Source organism: Eriocheir sinensis, chromosome 8 (genome assembly GCF_024679095.1).
Source record: "Eriocheir sinensis breed Jianghai 21 chromosome 8, ASM2467909v1, whole genome shotgun sequence".
NCBI classification, from domain to species: Eukaryota; Metazoa; Arthropoda; class Malacostraca; order Decapoda; family Varunidae; genus Eriocheir; species Eriocheir sinensis.
In genome coordinates, this window is record NC_066516.1 from 9,697,812 (window position 1) to 9,715,341 (window position 17,530).

The 17,530-nt window shown below is 38.6% G+C and overlaps 1 protein-coding gene across 1 annotated transcript; it reads left to right on the forward strand.

Moving 5' to 3' along the window:
• Positions 1–242: 242 nt before the first annotated feature.
• Positions 243–17,530, forward strand: LOC126995482 (transmembrane protein 115-like). The gene is made up of 3 exons (XM_050855062.1): positions 243–1,146; positions 8,198–8,371; positions 9,269–17,530. Exons 1-3 carry the CDS (start codon positions 434–436, stop codon positions 9,621–9,623), a joined length of 1,242 nt encoding a protein of 413 aa, XP_050711019.1. The 5' UTR covers positions 243–433; the 3' UTR covers positions 9,624–17,530.

The following is a 17,530-nucleotide window of genomic DNA, read 5'->3' on the forward strand; positions in this document are numbered from 1 at the left end:
GACAGGAAAATAAGGGTACTGTTTAGGGACAAGGAAATACAGTGTTCGCGTCCCGTTCAAAAGTCACAACTCGTCACGTCACAAACATAAATGTCACTTCAATTTATAGTTTTTCACTTCTGCTGGCTACTTTTGGCAATTATCAAAAGACTTAAATATTCCACACAATATTCTCACATTTTCCTGACATATTTCTCTTACTTTTTCCTTGTTTATCATTAGTGTCCTGTGTTTTCCTCTAGCGATTGGGTGTGTGCCCGCGGGAGGTAGATGGACCAAATAAATAAAACTGGGACTTCCAGATATATAAAAAAGTATCCGACGGCTTGCACGTGAGTGAATATTGGTTTAGGCTTCCAGTTGAAGCCCCCACACAGCAGCACTGGAACAAAACATCTTAAATCCGAACGCAGGATCTGTTGCGTCGCCCAAGATGGCTTCTCCGGGGGCCGTCTTTCGCCACCTGCCGCTCATCAAACACTCGCTCATCGCGCTCATCGGCAACACCGGGCTCTTCGTCAAGTTCGTGTGCGTGCTGCTGATAATCGGGTACGGGCTGTCCTTCTCCGAGGCGGCCGTGGAGGTGCTGAGCGTCACCCCGGGGTACCTCCTGCCGCCCACCTTCTGGCTCTGGACGGCCTTTACGCACTGCTTCCTGGAGGTGCGGCTGTGGCAGGTCTGCGTGGATTTGGTAACCCTGGGACTATGCGGGAAGTTAATCGAGCCGCTGTGGGGGAGCTTCGAGATGGTGCTGTTCTTCCTGCTGGTGAACGTGTGCGTGGCCTTCATCTCGGCACTCTTCTACCTCATCATCTACATGTGCACCTTCAACCCCGAGGTGCTGTTCAGTGTGCAGATCAACGGCATGGCGGGGTACATCGCTGGGCTGTCCGTAGCGGTGAAGCAGATTATGCCAGACCATGTTCTCCTGCACACCCGCACGCCCCTAGGGAAGGTGTCCAATAGGCATGTCCCGCTGTTGCTCTTCCTGACGGCCCTGCTGCTATATGTGTGCCACCTGCTGGAGGGGCTCTACACCACTATGATCGGGTGTGGCATCGCGGTGTCGTGGGTGTACCTGCGGTTTTATCAAGTACACTCCAACGGCACGAGGGGTGATATGGCGGAGACCTTCGCCTTCTCCTGGTAAGTAGTTGGGGTGTCATGCTGCGTTACCAGATTGTCGTACTTAGCCTCTTATGTTTTCCGATTTCCAACCCAAAAACTGTCTCCTCCACTGCAATAACTACATTTATTTATAGTTACCGTTGAAAGGTTTAATTATTAGTGTCTTTTCGCCATGGTTAAGTGTCTAAAAACGGTAAATACAATGGTGGATACGATAATCTGGCAATGCTGGTGTCGTAGAGTGGCATGCAGGTATTTGGGAGCTTGTACGTTGGTTCTTATAACTGGTAATTTACGAGGGGTGACATGGTTTAGATCTTCGCCTTCTCCTGGTGAGTAGTTGGGGCATCTTGTAGAGTGGCATGCTAGTGATGGTGAGCTGGTATGTTAGTTCTTATGACTGGTAATATATGAGAGACGACATGGTGGACCTTCGCCTTCTTCTGGTGGGCAGTTGGGTGCCTTTTAGAGCGGCATGCAAGTGATGATGGGCTGGTGTTTTGGTTCTTTTAACTTAATTTCATTTTTTATTTGATAGAAAAATTATTATGATATTTTTTTAAAACAACTGAATACGTCTGAAAATGTCTCATCCGTGAAATCCTGGTGGCAAAACTTAAGAATAACCACTCCAAACCTTTATTCGTAGTAATTTAGCACGTGAAAGAATTATTATCATAATGCATTTTCGTATATGTTTTACCTTGGGGAGGGGCCAGGGGGGCAAGCCTCTTTAATTATTGAGTTAGGTGGCTTGGATTTTCTAAGTCCATTGTTATTGTTTCACAACCGCCTCTATACACAGACTGAGCCTCATACCTGCCTTGCAGTGCATCCTACAAACTAGTTCGTAAGTCAGTAATTTCCAAAATGCGCATGGATTATAATGATTTCGGACCAAAAAATGGTCTTTTAAGAGTTTTACGTTATTTTTTTCTCTATATTAACGCAACTGATGCCGCAGCTATTTGTGTTTTCTAATACATTCGTAAAATGTTACTATGCGATGGTATCAGCGGCGGCACCTAACGGCGGGTTCCTGAAGTCAGTTGTTTTCAAGCCGCCATAATGGATGGAAGGCCCGACACTCACTCCCTCAAAATGTCCGTCTACTTTACCTTTCGGTAAGTGTTAACTGAGTATTTAACCTCTTTATTGGTGTGCATGTAGGTTGACAAAAGGACCGATTACTATCCCAGTACCGGGTCCAACAAAGACACGGGCGTGTCAGGTGTCACATATTGTGTGACAAGCACGTGTCAGAAAACAAACGGATATTGTTCAATGCGCGATACTTATAGTGGAGTTTGAGTAAAATGGAGGCCAGGGTCATACGTAGCAGTCGGTCAGTTAACAGCAGGAGCGTCAGTTCGATCTGGATGACAGCTGTCACAAATCTGTTTTATTTTGTACCTTAAACTACTCGGTAAAAATTATCTAGCATCAACTTACAAGAATTGGACGGGTTAACCGTCAGTATTGTACCATATGTAATTATGAAACATGACATTTCCCAAGAGTTGCTCGACTACGATTGGGGTGGTGGGGTGGGGGTTCAACTACGCTGACCATCCAATTACACGCCTACACTGTCAACAGACCGCTATGCGGCTGCTACGTTATATAGGAATAGATTACAAGAGTATACGTTAGGGAATTTCCTTTCTTTAGAGACTAGGGATTTTTCCCGATTTGGGGGATTTTTGTAGGGACATTTTGAAAGCCCATTTTTCAGTGATTTGGCCATCCACCACCAAAAGCACTGTTCCTTACAGGGATTAATCGAGCTAACGACCACCAAAACCACAGCTCCCTAAGGGATTAATCAAGCTAACGCCGCCGCCGCAAAATAGCACGCATTCATTACCTACCGAATGAAGCATCACTAGGTTTTCATATATTTTTTTTCTACAAACGTTTGGTTAGCGACGGTACGCTTGGTTAGCAACAGTACGCTTGGTTAGTGTTGGTATGCTTGGTTAGCGACGGTACGCTTGGTTAGCAACGGTACGTTTGGTTAGCGTTGGTATGCTTGGTTAGCGATGGTACGCTTGATTAGCGATGGTACGCTTGGTTAGCGATGGTATGCTTGGTTAGCGATGGTATGCTTGGTTAGCGACTAGCCCACGCATGTGAGACCAGGTCCACCACGCGTGGTTATTTGTTTTTTTAGAACACGCGGCCCAACGGCTGCCGTGCTGAGGGCCGGGTATAGCCCGGGCCTGTTCAGCCCGAGTCCCGGATGACCTTGAGTCATGGCTCAGGGCTGTTTTGGGGTGGTTAGCGATGGTATGCTTGGTTAGCGATTAGCCCACGCATGTGAGTATACGGTAGGGATTTTCCTTACTTTCGAGACTAGGGAATTTTTCCTGATTTAGGGATTTTTCTAAGGAAATTTTGGAAGGCCATTTTTCAGTGATATGGGCTTCCCCCCCTAATACCCCGGTTCCCCACAGTTCCCCAGGCTTGTCTTCGGGGATTGGGGAGGCTGGGGTGGTGGAGGGGGTGGAGTGGTGATTCTTAAGATTTACCGCAGCAGCAAAGCTCGCCTCCTTTGTGGTCTTGTGAGTTACTGTAAGTGTTAATTTTTCCTCCTTTCTTAAGATTTACCATATGTTGACTGTGACCCTTGGAAATCAGTAGTATCCTGAATTTCCCTCTTCTGAACTAATGATTTCTGCACTTCAAAACTTACCAGAAACAAAAATTTTGTTTACACAGAAAGGAGGAAAAATTAACACTTACAGTAACTCACAAGACCACAAAGGAGGCGAGCTTTGCTGCTGCTGTATCACGTATCACAAGTATATTTTTATTGAAAATAATTTATCCAATCTAATCAAACCTATTATCACCTCCAAATTTTGGGGGGCTACGCACCCCTTAAACCTCTCTTACTCTAAAGTCTAATCTAACCAGACAACACTTCCTTATGTGGAGACTTCACTCCCCTTGGCATCCCCATTTAGCCATTTCTGCAGAAAATGTTTATTAAGAAAGATGAATAGTATGGCAAGAAATTTCAGAAAAATTAATGTCAAATTCCACAGTGCAACAGAAGTAGAACTAGATGGATACCCTAATCCTTTATGAATAGACTCAATTTTGTTTATTGCACTTGTGTAGTAAGTGCCTAGGATCCTTTACCAATTAGCAAAACAGTACTGCTATTAATTTACTAAATCTTACAATATCATATCTGCATATTTTTTTTCTATTTCTCTATAGAGTATTTTCGATCACGTGATCTTGTGATGTCATTTTTAGTAAACAAACCCTGCATGTTCGGCCGTGAGACCTCCTGCTCGGACCTGCTTACGGGCTTCCTTAGTTTTCAGCTCCAATTAAGTACTCTCAATATTAATATTCACGTTTGGTGGTGGACAGGGTGATATTTTAAAATAAATTAAAACTACACGTGTTAATCAAGATCTATACACCATCGAAAAGTAACAAATGTGTTCAAATAGTGAGGCACTACCAGACATATCTGCAATTTTTTTTTTTTTTACCCAACCCCGACTACAACATGAACAACATGAAGGCCTACAAGAGTCTGCAGACGTACAAGTTTTTCACAGGTGATTGTTAGGTGAAGGGAGTGTGTGTGTGAGCCAGCGAGTTCTCCACGTCAGCCAGCCATCGGCTGAGGCAGGAAATGTCTGGATGCACATGTTCTTTGTCATACATTTTGACCATCTTATTTCACTGTCTCATAAGCATAATGCCTTCCGCACACTTTCCAGAGGGCAAATTTTGAAGTCTGGGCTCTGGAAATCCTTGATATCCTGAGGCGGCTGCTTTCCCTCGTCAACTATTTTGTATACCTGCGGTGATCTTCACGAGTCGTCACTTTAGGAATGCCATAAAAAGAGACCTGGGTGTTTGTTGAACTTATTCCAACACCCAGTCACGCAAGAGATGTGTGGTATCGCTGTATTTACACCCGCACACTCAAAAAAGCAAGCAAGAGCCAAAGGCAACCCAAGGAGTTTCTATAGTCATCGTGAGACATCCGTCCTCGCATGTCAGCATTTCCATGGAGACTGCAGACTGCGTTTGTTGGTCTCACACTCCCATGATGCACCGCGGTGTGACGTCAATCGAAAATACTCTACTATCATAGTAAATGGTTATTAACTATATCCGTCTGAAACCACATCAAAAGTGGACTTTCGATGACAAGTTATTGTTGTGATATATTTTGTTTGTTGGGAGTACACCTCAAGAGAGGAAGGTAGCTCATGCTGTTACAACTGATTCACTTCATTCATTGTAAAAGAGCAGTGTATGTTAGGGTTAACAAAAGCACAACCAGTCACACCAACCTTGACCTCTTTACTATGACATGATGCAATGCATTCAGCAACTACCTGTGAAAATTGGCTGCTTCAACAGTAGTACATGAAAACAGGAAGACCTTTGTTACTTCGTGCTTTTTCCAAACACTAATTTATATGAGCTATGGCCCAGTGGTTGCTTTTGGGAGGCATGTGAGAGCCTTCTACCAGACATGTAACAAGGTTATTGCTGATCGTGGTGTGAGATAGTGAATGTGGAAAGGACTGTTGGGTGACTAGCTCCAGAGATAGTGAGAAGAGGTCCATATGGTTCATCCACACACTGCCTCCCAAGTGCCTCTATGACTGCTGAGGTTTCAAAAGATTCAAATGCTTTTTCATAGTTAATGACAGCCATGCATGATGGTTTATTGTACTGAGCAGATTTTTCAACAACTTGGGTAATGATGTAGATGTGGCCACTTAATAGTAATACTCTATGAAATTCAGCTCTTGGTTGTTTTGAGTTTAGTGTCTTACTTATTTTGTTTGTTATGATTTTAGTGGAAACTTTGTAGGTTACAGGAAGAAGACTAATTGGTTGGTTCTTTCTTTAAATCTCTTTCACCACTTTTTTGTTAATTAATATATTGGTGGAGTTTTACCAGGCTCTGCCTTTTGTATGTACATATTTGAGCTAATTTTTAAGTATGATATTGTCTGAATCTTTGATTAGGTGGATAATCAAGCCATCTCCTCTTCTAGGAATGGGTCTTTCCCTCCATGCCCCCCTTTCATATTAGCCCATGATCTTCTTAAGATAATAATATATTTAAACAACAAAGTCCAACTTTTCTTCCAAGGCTTATGCCCCCCCCTCGGAAATTACTATTGGCTCTCTAGGGGGCAAATTTCCTAGTTTAAGAACCACTGTGCTAGATAGTTATTCCCTATTCTTTGACAACACTAAGTTGTCCCTATCTTCTATGTGAAACATTGTCGGTGTGTTCTTAACTTACGATTGTGACTGGAAATTTGAAATCTTATCTTTCACAAAGTCTGTTTCCTCAAGGTTTGGTGTTCTGCTTTATCTCCATCAATTCTTTTTCCTCCCCCAGATGATAACTATGTACATGAACCTTATTTGTCCATGTATAGAGCATTCATCACATGTGTGGGGGAGGGTCCACTCCTACAGCTCCTCTGAATAGTCAAAGGTCATTTGTCTCATCAGGTCCCCTTCAACTGACTGCCTTTGGTCTCTTAGAGGTCTTAGCAATATTGCTTCCCATGTTATCATTTATTGATTGCTATTTTCATTTTCACTGCTCTCATGTACTACCTCCATCCTTCCTGTGGCCTTGCTGCACCAGGCTTTCTACCTGCTCAAATGAAGAATCCTCTGGAATTGAATTATATTTTTTTTTTGGTATCTACTCCTTTTATGAGTTTTTATATTTACTGTATATATTTATATTACTGCAGCCATCATTTATTCTTTTTATTGAGCCCTTGGTCTGTTTCCTTTACGAGAAATAAAAAATTAGGGTTGCACCGATAAGCAGTTGGGCCGATTACCGATTACCGATTAATCGGTTGCCAATAATCGGCCGATACCGATTAATCGGCCGATTACTTTGAAATTGTAAATGAGATTAATATTAATATTATTGTTACTGGTGGGATACTGATATCACAAAGTTAGAGACATACCTCTACTCTCATGTTTACAACTTTGTTTACTGGGCATGTCATCTTTTTTTTATAGACAAAATTCTGGGCAGCTGTCATCTTTTGTATGAGAGCAAATACTTTGTAATTTGTTACTTATGATTTGGCAACATCCTGATTTTAATGTTAAAATTTGTCAGTTTTCTCGTTCTTGTGGTGATAAATATATACAGATGCTACTAGAAATGGTAGTGTACAGAGTTTATCAATCTCTCACGCCTTGTTCTGATTTACTGTGTTTTACACTGTGTTAGCTTAATTCTAATCTAAAACACGCTTTGTTCTAATTTTTTCTATAGTATACTATAAAATATGCAGAATGATTACGTATATATTAATTTGATTAAATAATAGCTTTGTGTAGCTACAATGATGAAAAAGTTACATAAATATTGTCCATCAATTAGGTAAAACTGAAAATGGTATGAGGGTATCATACTAACTCTGTAACAGAACGTGGTCAGTACCCAAACGGTGAACATCAATGACCACCGGCCAGTGTTTATTTGTCTGCCATAATTATGGAATTCTGCCATAATTTGTACGCGTTTTTCTCATCCACATATGTCTGCCATCTGCCATAATTTTGGGAAAAAAGTTCTTGAGTAGGTATGATTCATGTTTTGCTAAATGAGGGAAAAAGGAATGACCAAATATCTCTCTCAAATAATTAATGAATTTGAATTGTCTAATGTACATTTGCATATTAACTTGTTTGTAATAAATGCTGTGGAAAGGTGTGTCAAAGTTTTGGTAACATCCATCCTCCTTATATCAAATATATATTGTGTGTTGTGTGCCATAAAAAAGAAAAAAAAGAAAAAATTTTTGATATCGGGCCGATTATCGGATTAAAAGGATTACGATTAATAATAAAAAAAATTGATACCCGATTAATCGGTGCAACCCTATAAAAAATAATGAAAATGTAGGATACTCAAGCCTGTAGATGGATTAGTAATGTAGGCCTTTATCAGTGTGTCTCTATTCCATGATGTTTTGTAGGTTGTAGCTGATATTACATCCATTCATTTCTAATTATGGGATTTGTCCGGCAGTTTCTTCCCAACAGTCCTCCAGCCCCCCATCCAGGCGGTGGGAGATGCAGTGTACTCGTGTCTGGTCAGGGTGAGGCTGTGCCGGAGACCCATCCGGCGGTACGATGTAGGGGCGCCGTCCTCCATTGCCATCTCATTGCCGGGCATGGACCCCCACGATGCAGAGAGACGGAGGTGAGAAGGGGCCAGAGGTGTTATGGACAGTGGACAGAACTTTAGCTACTAGGAAGATTTAGAACATAAGCAAAATTAGAGTTCCTATTAATCCTTGGAGTGCACAAAAAGAAACCCAAAATCTACTACTTTTTTATGTTTTTTGTATTATAAACTTGAAGATAAACATTTAGGACATCATTTAGTGAAAAAAAATATATCGCCCGTCTCTGTGAAGCTTCATGGATAAGGTGTTGTAAGAGGGTGGCAGAGGGCAGTGTCATGACAGCTGTCAGGTTGTGGGCTATGGGGGAGGGACAAGGGACACTTATTAGGCTATTTTTGTTATGTTTGCTTCTGACATATGTAAATGTACATTATAATACAATCTCCATTTATTAGAAATTTACAAAGACTTAAAGATTTTTTGCATTATATAAAAGTAATATATCATTATATGCAAGTGGAAGAGTAATATGTTTTTAGATTTGGAATTATGAAAAAAGATATACAAGTAGGATGTAAAACAGCAAAGAAAATATGATTTTGTGTCCAGCCACACCAAGATGGAAGAAGAACTGAAATCCTCTGCTCCTGCTCTCCCACCAATTCCTCACCTTTCTTGTATAAATGTCACAGAATCATTCCCTTGCCAATTCCTTCCTTTAATTTTCTTTCCTCCATTCTCTTGAAATTCCCATATATGTCTCATCATGTTATTGTCACTATCACAAAGGGGTCAGAACCATTACTTTATCATACTTTGTTTTAATTCACCATTTTTTTATTTGAATTCATCCTCTACATATAAATTTTTTCCCACACCACTGCATCATGCTGATACTGAAAAATTAAGAATTGAGCAGTTTGTGCTTTACTCATCCTTTATCTTTTTCTATATTGAGGCTTGACTTTCAGACAAAAAGCACTGCGTCTGCTCAGTGCTCGTCTCAATCAGGACAAGAATGAAGGGGGATCAGCGTGGCCCACCCTGGATGACTCTCCCGGCTCCCGCGGTCAGTCTCCCACCCCATCCACCAATCCTCCCTCCACTCACACGTCATCCCTCACGCCCAAGTCCAGCAAGTCAGTTACCATTGCTGTACCATCCGACAGTACTGAGCTGCCTTCCTCTCCCAGCCAAGCAAGTACGGTGCCTCCTCCCTCCTCCTCCACCTCCCCCTCCTCCCCTGTATCTCCCAGCAGCAGTAGTGCAGGCCCAGCCACAGCCACGCTAGTGAACCTTGAACAAGAGACCTCGCCTGCCACCTAACTATCTCTGTGACTGGCAGCAGAGTTTGGCCTTGTTTTTACTAGTTTTAAGAAATTTAGCCATTTCTTGTAATGCCTAGGATATTTTTTATTATATCCTGAGTGATAAGAAAGGGAGGCATTAGGGAGTATTTACTACAGGTAAGAAAGAGGAAATTTTAACTGTTTACCAAGTACATAACAGCAAATTAATTCCTTTTGTATATTATAGAGAGGGAAGAGGACTTCATTACATATGTATATTAGTAAACCCATTGTTTAATTCATTGTAATTGATGATCAATATACCAGTCATACTATCATGCATGCACAAACACCCACATCATCACGTTCAGAGCTGTCCTGAGAGACTCCTGAGGGGGACAGCAAGGTACCACAAGGAATTGCACTGAGCTAGTCATAGGAAGAGCTTCATGGATGTCATTGTGAGTTTTTTGTGCGCACAAGGATGGGATGTGTCATTTGGGTGCTTCCTTACCCCCAAGAATCTTGGCTGTTTGTAGTTTTGTAATAATTATTAGGTGACTGATATCAGTGAATTGATGAAAACCATTTAGTACATATTGTGATTGATCTGTCCCTTCTGTTTATATACTTTAAGATACCTTTTATTAAAACTTATGATGCACCTGTGCATTTAGTGGTTCATAGACAATTTTGCTCTATCTAGAGTCATCAGAACACACACACACACACACACACACACACACCACACACACACACACACACACACACACACACACACACACACACACACACACACACCACACCACACCACACCACACACACACACACACACACACACACACACACACACACACACACAATTTCATCCATTCTCATAATTTATTTTCATTATACATAGCTTGATTTTTTTTTTTCAAATCTGAATTATTATGTTTCATTAGTTTTGTAGCCAGCCATGTGAATTCACAATCTGTTGTGTATATTTATGCAATATGCCTGTTTTAATATGTAAGAAAATCCATCCCTCTCTAGTCCAGCAGAGCCTGTGTTTTGTGATTGCCAGTGTGGTGCATCAGTGTGTTGTCCAGGGTGGCAGTCTGAGAAAGTTCTGTCTCTGAAAATAAAATCTCACTATCATTTGCTTTTCTTTCATGTTTTGGACTGACAAAAAAAAAAAAAAATGATAATTATGAAGTGGTGTATAAAGGTACTAAATGACTTACAATTAATTTATTTTTTTATTATTTTTTATTTTTTTTACTATGCTAGAGTAGAAAATTTTGACCAATGAAATAAATCTTTACTTAGTGTCAGGAGTTAAAACATTAATAATCTTAGTAACATTTTGCTGGAAAGTTTTTTTTGTGATGTCTGCTGTATAAGCCACTGTACAGACCAACCAAACTAGCCTTGCCTTTCAAGTAAGCCATGCTAAGACTTTCTTCATCTCCACACAAACCAAGCTCACTCACTGGCTTGCCATCAATTTTGTTACCTATACTTCTGTCTGTGTCATGGCCTCTTAGAAACCTGACTCTTCACTATGTATATTTTTATGTGAAGCCCCCAACTTCACAACTATTGTTTTCTCTATGATGGCCAAAGAAGAGGAAATGATTCTTTCATGTGAATGTATAAACTCAGCTAATTGATTTGATGTTTTGATACAATCATGCATTGCAGGTCATGCAAACCTGCATTAATTGGTATTTAGGTGATGCTTTAAAGTAGATTCAGTATCAGCGATGAAAAGGGAAAGGGATAGTAGAATTTGTGTGTGGTGTTGTCTTCATTAAGAATTAAGATATTCATGATCAGTTATTTAAAAAAAATACTTATTGAATATTTCATGCAAAGTAATTTCCTCCAGGGCAGCTTGAAACTACTGAAGCTGGTGATATTTCCCAGCCTGATGTTTGGTTCACTTATATGGTGTACATAAAGATATTTTAAAGGAGCACATTGTTGGTTGCTAGTCTTGCATTAGGTAATAAGGTAATAGGATTGTGTCAGCTGGTAAGCAAATGCTGAATAGCTCTTCTGGGCATTGTCCTTCCAAAGTTGGTTATGATTATTATAAACTTTGCTGTTCATATAAGTCTTCCCCTATCATATGATGTATATTTTAAAAGGATTGGAATGTGCAGTGGCATATGCAGCACTGAAAAGTAATGTAATGAGTTTTCCCCACGTACATGTGTTTGTGTGTGCATGCATAACCATACACATGTGTGAATGCGTGGTGTGCATGAGTATGTTTTTGTGCATTCATACATGTATATGTTTGTAATGGTGTGTACATGTTGACATGCATAAATACAGTGTGTGTGTGTGTGTGTGTGTGTGTGTGTGTGAACAGTATTCATGTGGATCACTGGGCTGCATGTTAGAATTTGTTAAACAAAATCACACAAGGATTTAAAGTATAAATGTTACATAATCAAAGGTGTGTTAACTCTTTACAAACAGTTTAAAATATGTATCACTGAGTTTTTGGATGATAAGATAAGTAGAGAGAAGACTGATGCTATTCTAATTCAACACTGCAAACAAAAGCAAGCTAGAACAAGACAACATATTAGTTACATAAATGGATTAAACTAAATATACTTGGTTTGCATTAACATGCTCTAAATGTGCATGTGCTATACATGTATGCACTCAGCCATTAACCATCTGGTTTTTAAATATCTTTTGAAAATGAATGCACAATATTCATTTGGGACATTCAACAACTCTGATTTAGTACAGGCCACACATCCATGGCTGGTGACATGGAAGTGTAGTTTATAACAGTATTCAAAGAAGTAGAGCTCATCATTCTAAAAGGAAAGTTTCCTTCTTTTATGTGATATGTGAAATGTAATGAATAATAACTAAATTAATTTATCTTCTATAATATCTGAAATATATATGTGAATACAAATATAATTTTGTATATATCTCACTCAGCACTACAAATAACTTACAAACTATAAAATCAACTTTTGTTTGGCAGAATAAGAGTCAATAGTATAACTGTAGTAGATGAGTTACAAGAGAAGATTTTTAACCCCTTGATTATGAAAATATCTTCTTTAACTAATAGAATCTTCTAATGGTATCCAGAGTTAAATGGAATTGATGGTTTTAAATTGAAAGAGAATTGGTAAGGCAAAGTTGGGAGCATATTCTATAGCTGTGTGGTCGTGGTAATCATCTCTGTCTCATTGGTCCTTGAACTTGCAGTGTGCGAGACCCCATTACGCTGGAACGTAGGGCAAGTGGAACATCCAGGTTATCACAGTTTTACCTCTCTCAGGTATCCCCAGGTACCCATTTATCAATAAACCTGAGAGGGAGATTCAGAAGCTCATTGAACTGCATGCCAACTGTGCAAGGATGACACAAAATCTTGAAGAGTTCCACTTTTTTCTTTTTTTCTGTGGGTGCAGTGGTTAGCATGCCTACTTATAAATCCATGAGCCTGGGTTTGAGTCCTGGCCCTGGCAGTTGGTATGCACAGCTCACCCAACTGTTCATTCTCCCTTTTGGGCTGGTCGATTAATGGGCACCTGGGGAGACCTGGGGAGGATAAACTATATTAACCCAGATGTCACACTGGCCCTGTATTGTAGGGTAATGAGTTCTTACCCACCATAGGCTGAAGGGCCAATGTGACAGAGATGAGCACTGAGGCCATGTGCAGCTGTAGCATATGCTCCCAACTTTACTTTTATCATTCATATATAGTTTATGTTTAAAAAAAATTGTCATCTTTCCTTTAGGAAGTAATTTTGCTTCAGTGAACACAGTTATTACATTTCCATATTACTAAACAGGAAAGTATAATGCAAGTCCCAAGTCTGTACTGAAAGAGCCGAATTGTTGAATGTTCTTGTTTCAACCTTGCTTACCACACACATATAAGCACATGTGAGCACATGCACTTACAGGAATACACACACACACACACATAGGAAAACTCTAGCCATTAACTAAGAAAATAAACCCTTTCATCTTCTATAATATAAGAAGTTTGGGATGTACAGTGTAGGAAATGGTTACTTTGATATATCTTTCAATATACACTTGTCATTCTTCAATTTCTGTTTTTTTCCCAGGAAATGGTCTTTAGTCATTCTTCCCTTTCTAAACTTTGTAGGATGATATTTAATTTTCACATCATCATCCCTTTACCAAGCTTCATTTTTATTCATTCTTGCTTGCTTTTTATCACAGCTTTTATGTATTTTTATGTAAAAGTTTCTTGTCATCCCTCAACCATACATTGTTATATTTTTTACATTTTACTGGCTTTCCATGCTCACTTCTTTGAACATTGTTATTCGTTGCTACACCATTATTTTCAGGTACAAGATCTAAAATACATAGTGGTATGAAATATGAGGTAATTTTTTCCAACTTTTCATACATTTTTGTATTTTTATCTTCTTACAAAAAGATCTATTTGTACAGTTCCTTTTCAAATTTCAATGCTCTTATTTTTTCACTAACATAATTCCCATGTCCTACTGCTTCTGCTATGAATCACCAGTATTTTTCACTTAGTTTCATGCTCATATTTTGTCTCCAATCAATAACTTTGTTTGCCTTTTGATTTCTGATCTTTATGATTGCTGTTTTCACCATCATCCTGTTTGCATTTAATGGTGACCAACACAATTTGGTTTGTTGGTTGAGGGTAATTTTTTTGTTTTAGTTCATTTAGGTGGAATTCTGTACAGGGATTATAAAAATCAGAAAGTGGTCAACAATGCCCTTTATCCTCACATACACCTGCCTACACTTGACAGCCCTAAGGATGAGGGGTCATTTTGGTAAAAAAAAGATTGTTTGAACTAAAGTTATATGACTGTAGACTGCCAGGGTTTACACATCATTTGTTGATTGAGTGAGTGTTGTTACTTATAGAATATATTGTTAGTATCAAGAAGTGTGTTGGAGTGATCCAGTGATTCAGTTCTAGCATAGATAACTTGAACCATTATCATCAGGAGTATGATTGTTTAATCTTAAATATATATCCAAGGTGTCAAGGTAATGTGTTGGGTTGATGGTAACATTTAACATGGCTGCTGCACCACTGTTGCAATGTTTTTTCTTGTTTATTTGATAACTTATGAAAGTCTGCTTATGGATATCTGAAACTGCACTTTTGAATAAAAAAATAGAAACTTCATAAATTAGGAAATGTATACTTAGGTGTGTTGGTTACTGATGGCAGGAGAGGAGTGTTTACTGTGCTGTATACCATCAGCTTGATGCAGGTGTGGAACAGCTGTGAATGTTGATAACTATATACACTAAATATTTCAAAGTTTTATCTCTAATATTTAGAGGATTAAGGGAGCTTATGTCAAATACTGATCCAATGTTACACTTATTTAAGTAATTTATTATTTTACTTAATTGTGAATTTAAAATTGTGACTTCTTTCTACCAGTTTCAGAAACCGACAACATCAGACTGACCATAACTGACTGACCATGCACCATAACTTTGCATCACAGTATCTGACTTACTCCCAAGTTATCAATCTGTGCTCCACACGCCCCAAGTCACTATCACGATGAATATCAGTGGGTAATATATGTATATTTTTTTTACTTCAGTGATTTGAAAAAAATGGCTAGATAATGCAGGCTTGAAGATGTATTCAATGAATGCTATTGAAATCTTACCCATTTTGTGTCTTCCCTCTTATCAACTTGGCCTCAGCTTTCCTTCTATACTTCAAGAGATGATATAGAAACAAAATTTGTCAAGTGCACAGCAGTAAGAAATAACCCTAAGTGGCTCACATGGCTGCTACATGCTTGCTGGATAAGGTTGTGGAAAGTTTTAGCTAGCTTCATTTTCATAACAAATGACATCCAGAATAGTAGGCTTTAGTATCATGACTTGTAAGTACCTTGGTATTTTACCTCTCTCGTGCTGTAAAAACTTGTTCTGTTTGATTTATATCTATTTTGTATGGTATGTTTGTATTTGTACATGTATTTCTCAAATATGCTTTGATATATGCTGCATATATTTCAGCCATGTATAATATCAATATATGTCATCACATGCATAAAAATAGATTGTTCCTTGCATCAATGAATCCATAGAAAGTTCATGAGTTTATAGGGCAGAGTTATAGGAAGTACACTAGGGTTTCATTTTATGTGTGCTTGATGCAGCTAATTCGCAGTTATGCACTGAACATATTCCTACAGAAAATTCACTAAAAGCATCCAAAATTCACACGTGTGGTGTGCATGCTACTTTCCACCCACGTACCATGATGCTGCAATGTCTCTTTGTGTTCCAGCTTTTCGCATCACACACATCTCACCAGTTTTATTAACACTTCTTGTGTGTGCACTTTTTTCCTGATATATTTGCTTAGTTCTGTGATATTTGTGGTTTATTTGTAAGGATTTTGATTGCCATGGCTCCTCAGCATTCTTTATTGACTGTTAGCTCTTCAAATAAGCTTAAAAAGACAGCAATCATGCTTGCCTTCCATAATAAGTCAGTCATTCAGTTTTCTTCAGCTCCAGGAATAAATAAATAGAATCCTCATAATCTAATGATAACAAAAAAGAGGAAAAAAAGTAATATTCATCAATCTTGAATTAAGAAAGGAAATTCTTTGGCTATAATGATATTCAGAAACTCACCATTGTCTCTTGTTCACCATGTGGGACCTCTGCAATTGTTATTTTTGACAAGTAATTATGTGTTCATATATGGACAGTTAAAAGAAAGTTTTCACATATCTCATGTTTATAATGTTACTTATAGTGCCTTGTAGTGTTGTATGTTTTGGATAGAAAGGATGACGTATGGATATAAAATATAAATAATATGTGTGGAACATCTCTTTTTCTTACTGAAATAAACAATTATTATGTGCAGTTTCACTGTACGTGTGGTATTTGTAGAATAAAATCTTTATTTAAGGAGACCCTAGTGTACTACATGTTTATGGAGTGGAAAAATGCTTTTAAAACTGGAAAGTTTGAATTAGTAGCATGGCTCCTGTAAGTCGGTATAAGGCTTAATGGTTGGTTCCAAATCCAGACTGGAGGATTAATTTTTTTCTTTATAATCATCTCTTGGAAGGAGTTTTCAAATAAATAAGAAAGGTACATTTACAGATATTCAATACACCAATATTTGTGTCCATTTTTATAATTCAAGAATAGCTTTGATAGGCTACAATGCCAAATCTATATGGAGTTTGCAGTTTAGGATCTGACCATTAAATATTATTGGTACTGAGTGTGAATGATGGACTGTTTGTCAAGTGGTGGTTGGAGTGAAGGGTTTTCCAGAGTTTCCGAATGAGTGTTGGTGTTGACTCAGCAAGTGTGTGCATATTTGTGCAGGTCTGTATCACATGGTTAAATGGCTCTCCTGGACTTAAGTAAAATGTGTATATTTAGACAACAGCTTCCCAGCAGCATCAAGAAGAGAGATAGTGGGTTAGATGCAGTGGCAAGGGACATGATCTCAGCTTGCAGTGTAGCCAACAGGAAAGGCAGAGCAAGACGTGGAGATTTTTACCAGCCAGGTGAGCCAAGTAATGAATTGTTAATTTTCACTTTGGGACACGTGTCTGGGTTACAATGAAGTTACTTGATTAATATTTTTATGTATATTTCTTTTTATGTATATTTTTGGTGTTCCAATATTTATAGACAATTAGTGAATTTATATAATGTCAGTATTTGATAAAAGTTATCTCTAATTATGGCATAATTTGATAAATCTACGTATTCTAAGGGCTATTAGTTATCATTTAATTAGTATCGCCTCATAATGATTTATAATTTTCATATTCGGTTATGAATCTTCAATAGTCCTCATATTGAATGTATAGAGATATTAAATTTAACAGTTCACTAAATGTATCACTTATTTTTTTATATAATAAATAGTATATTGCCA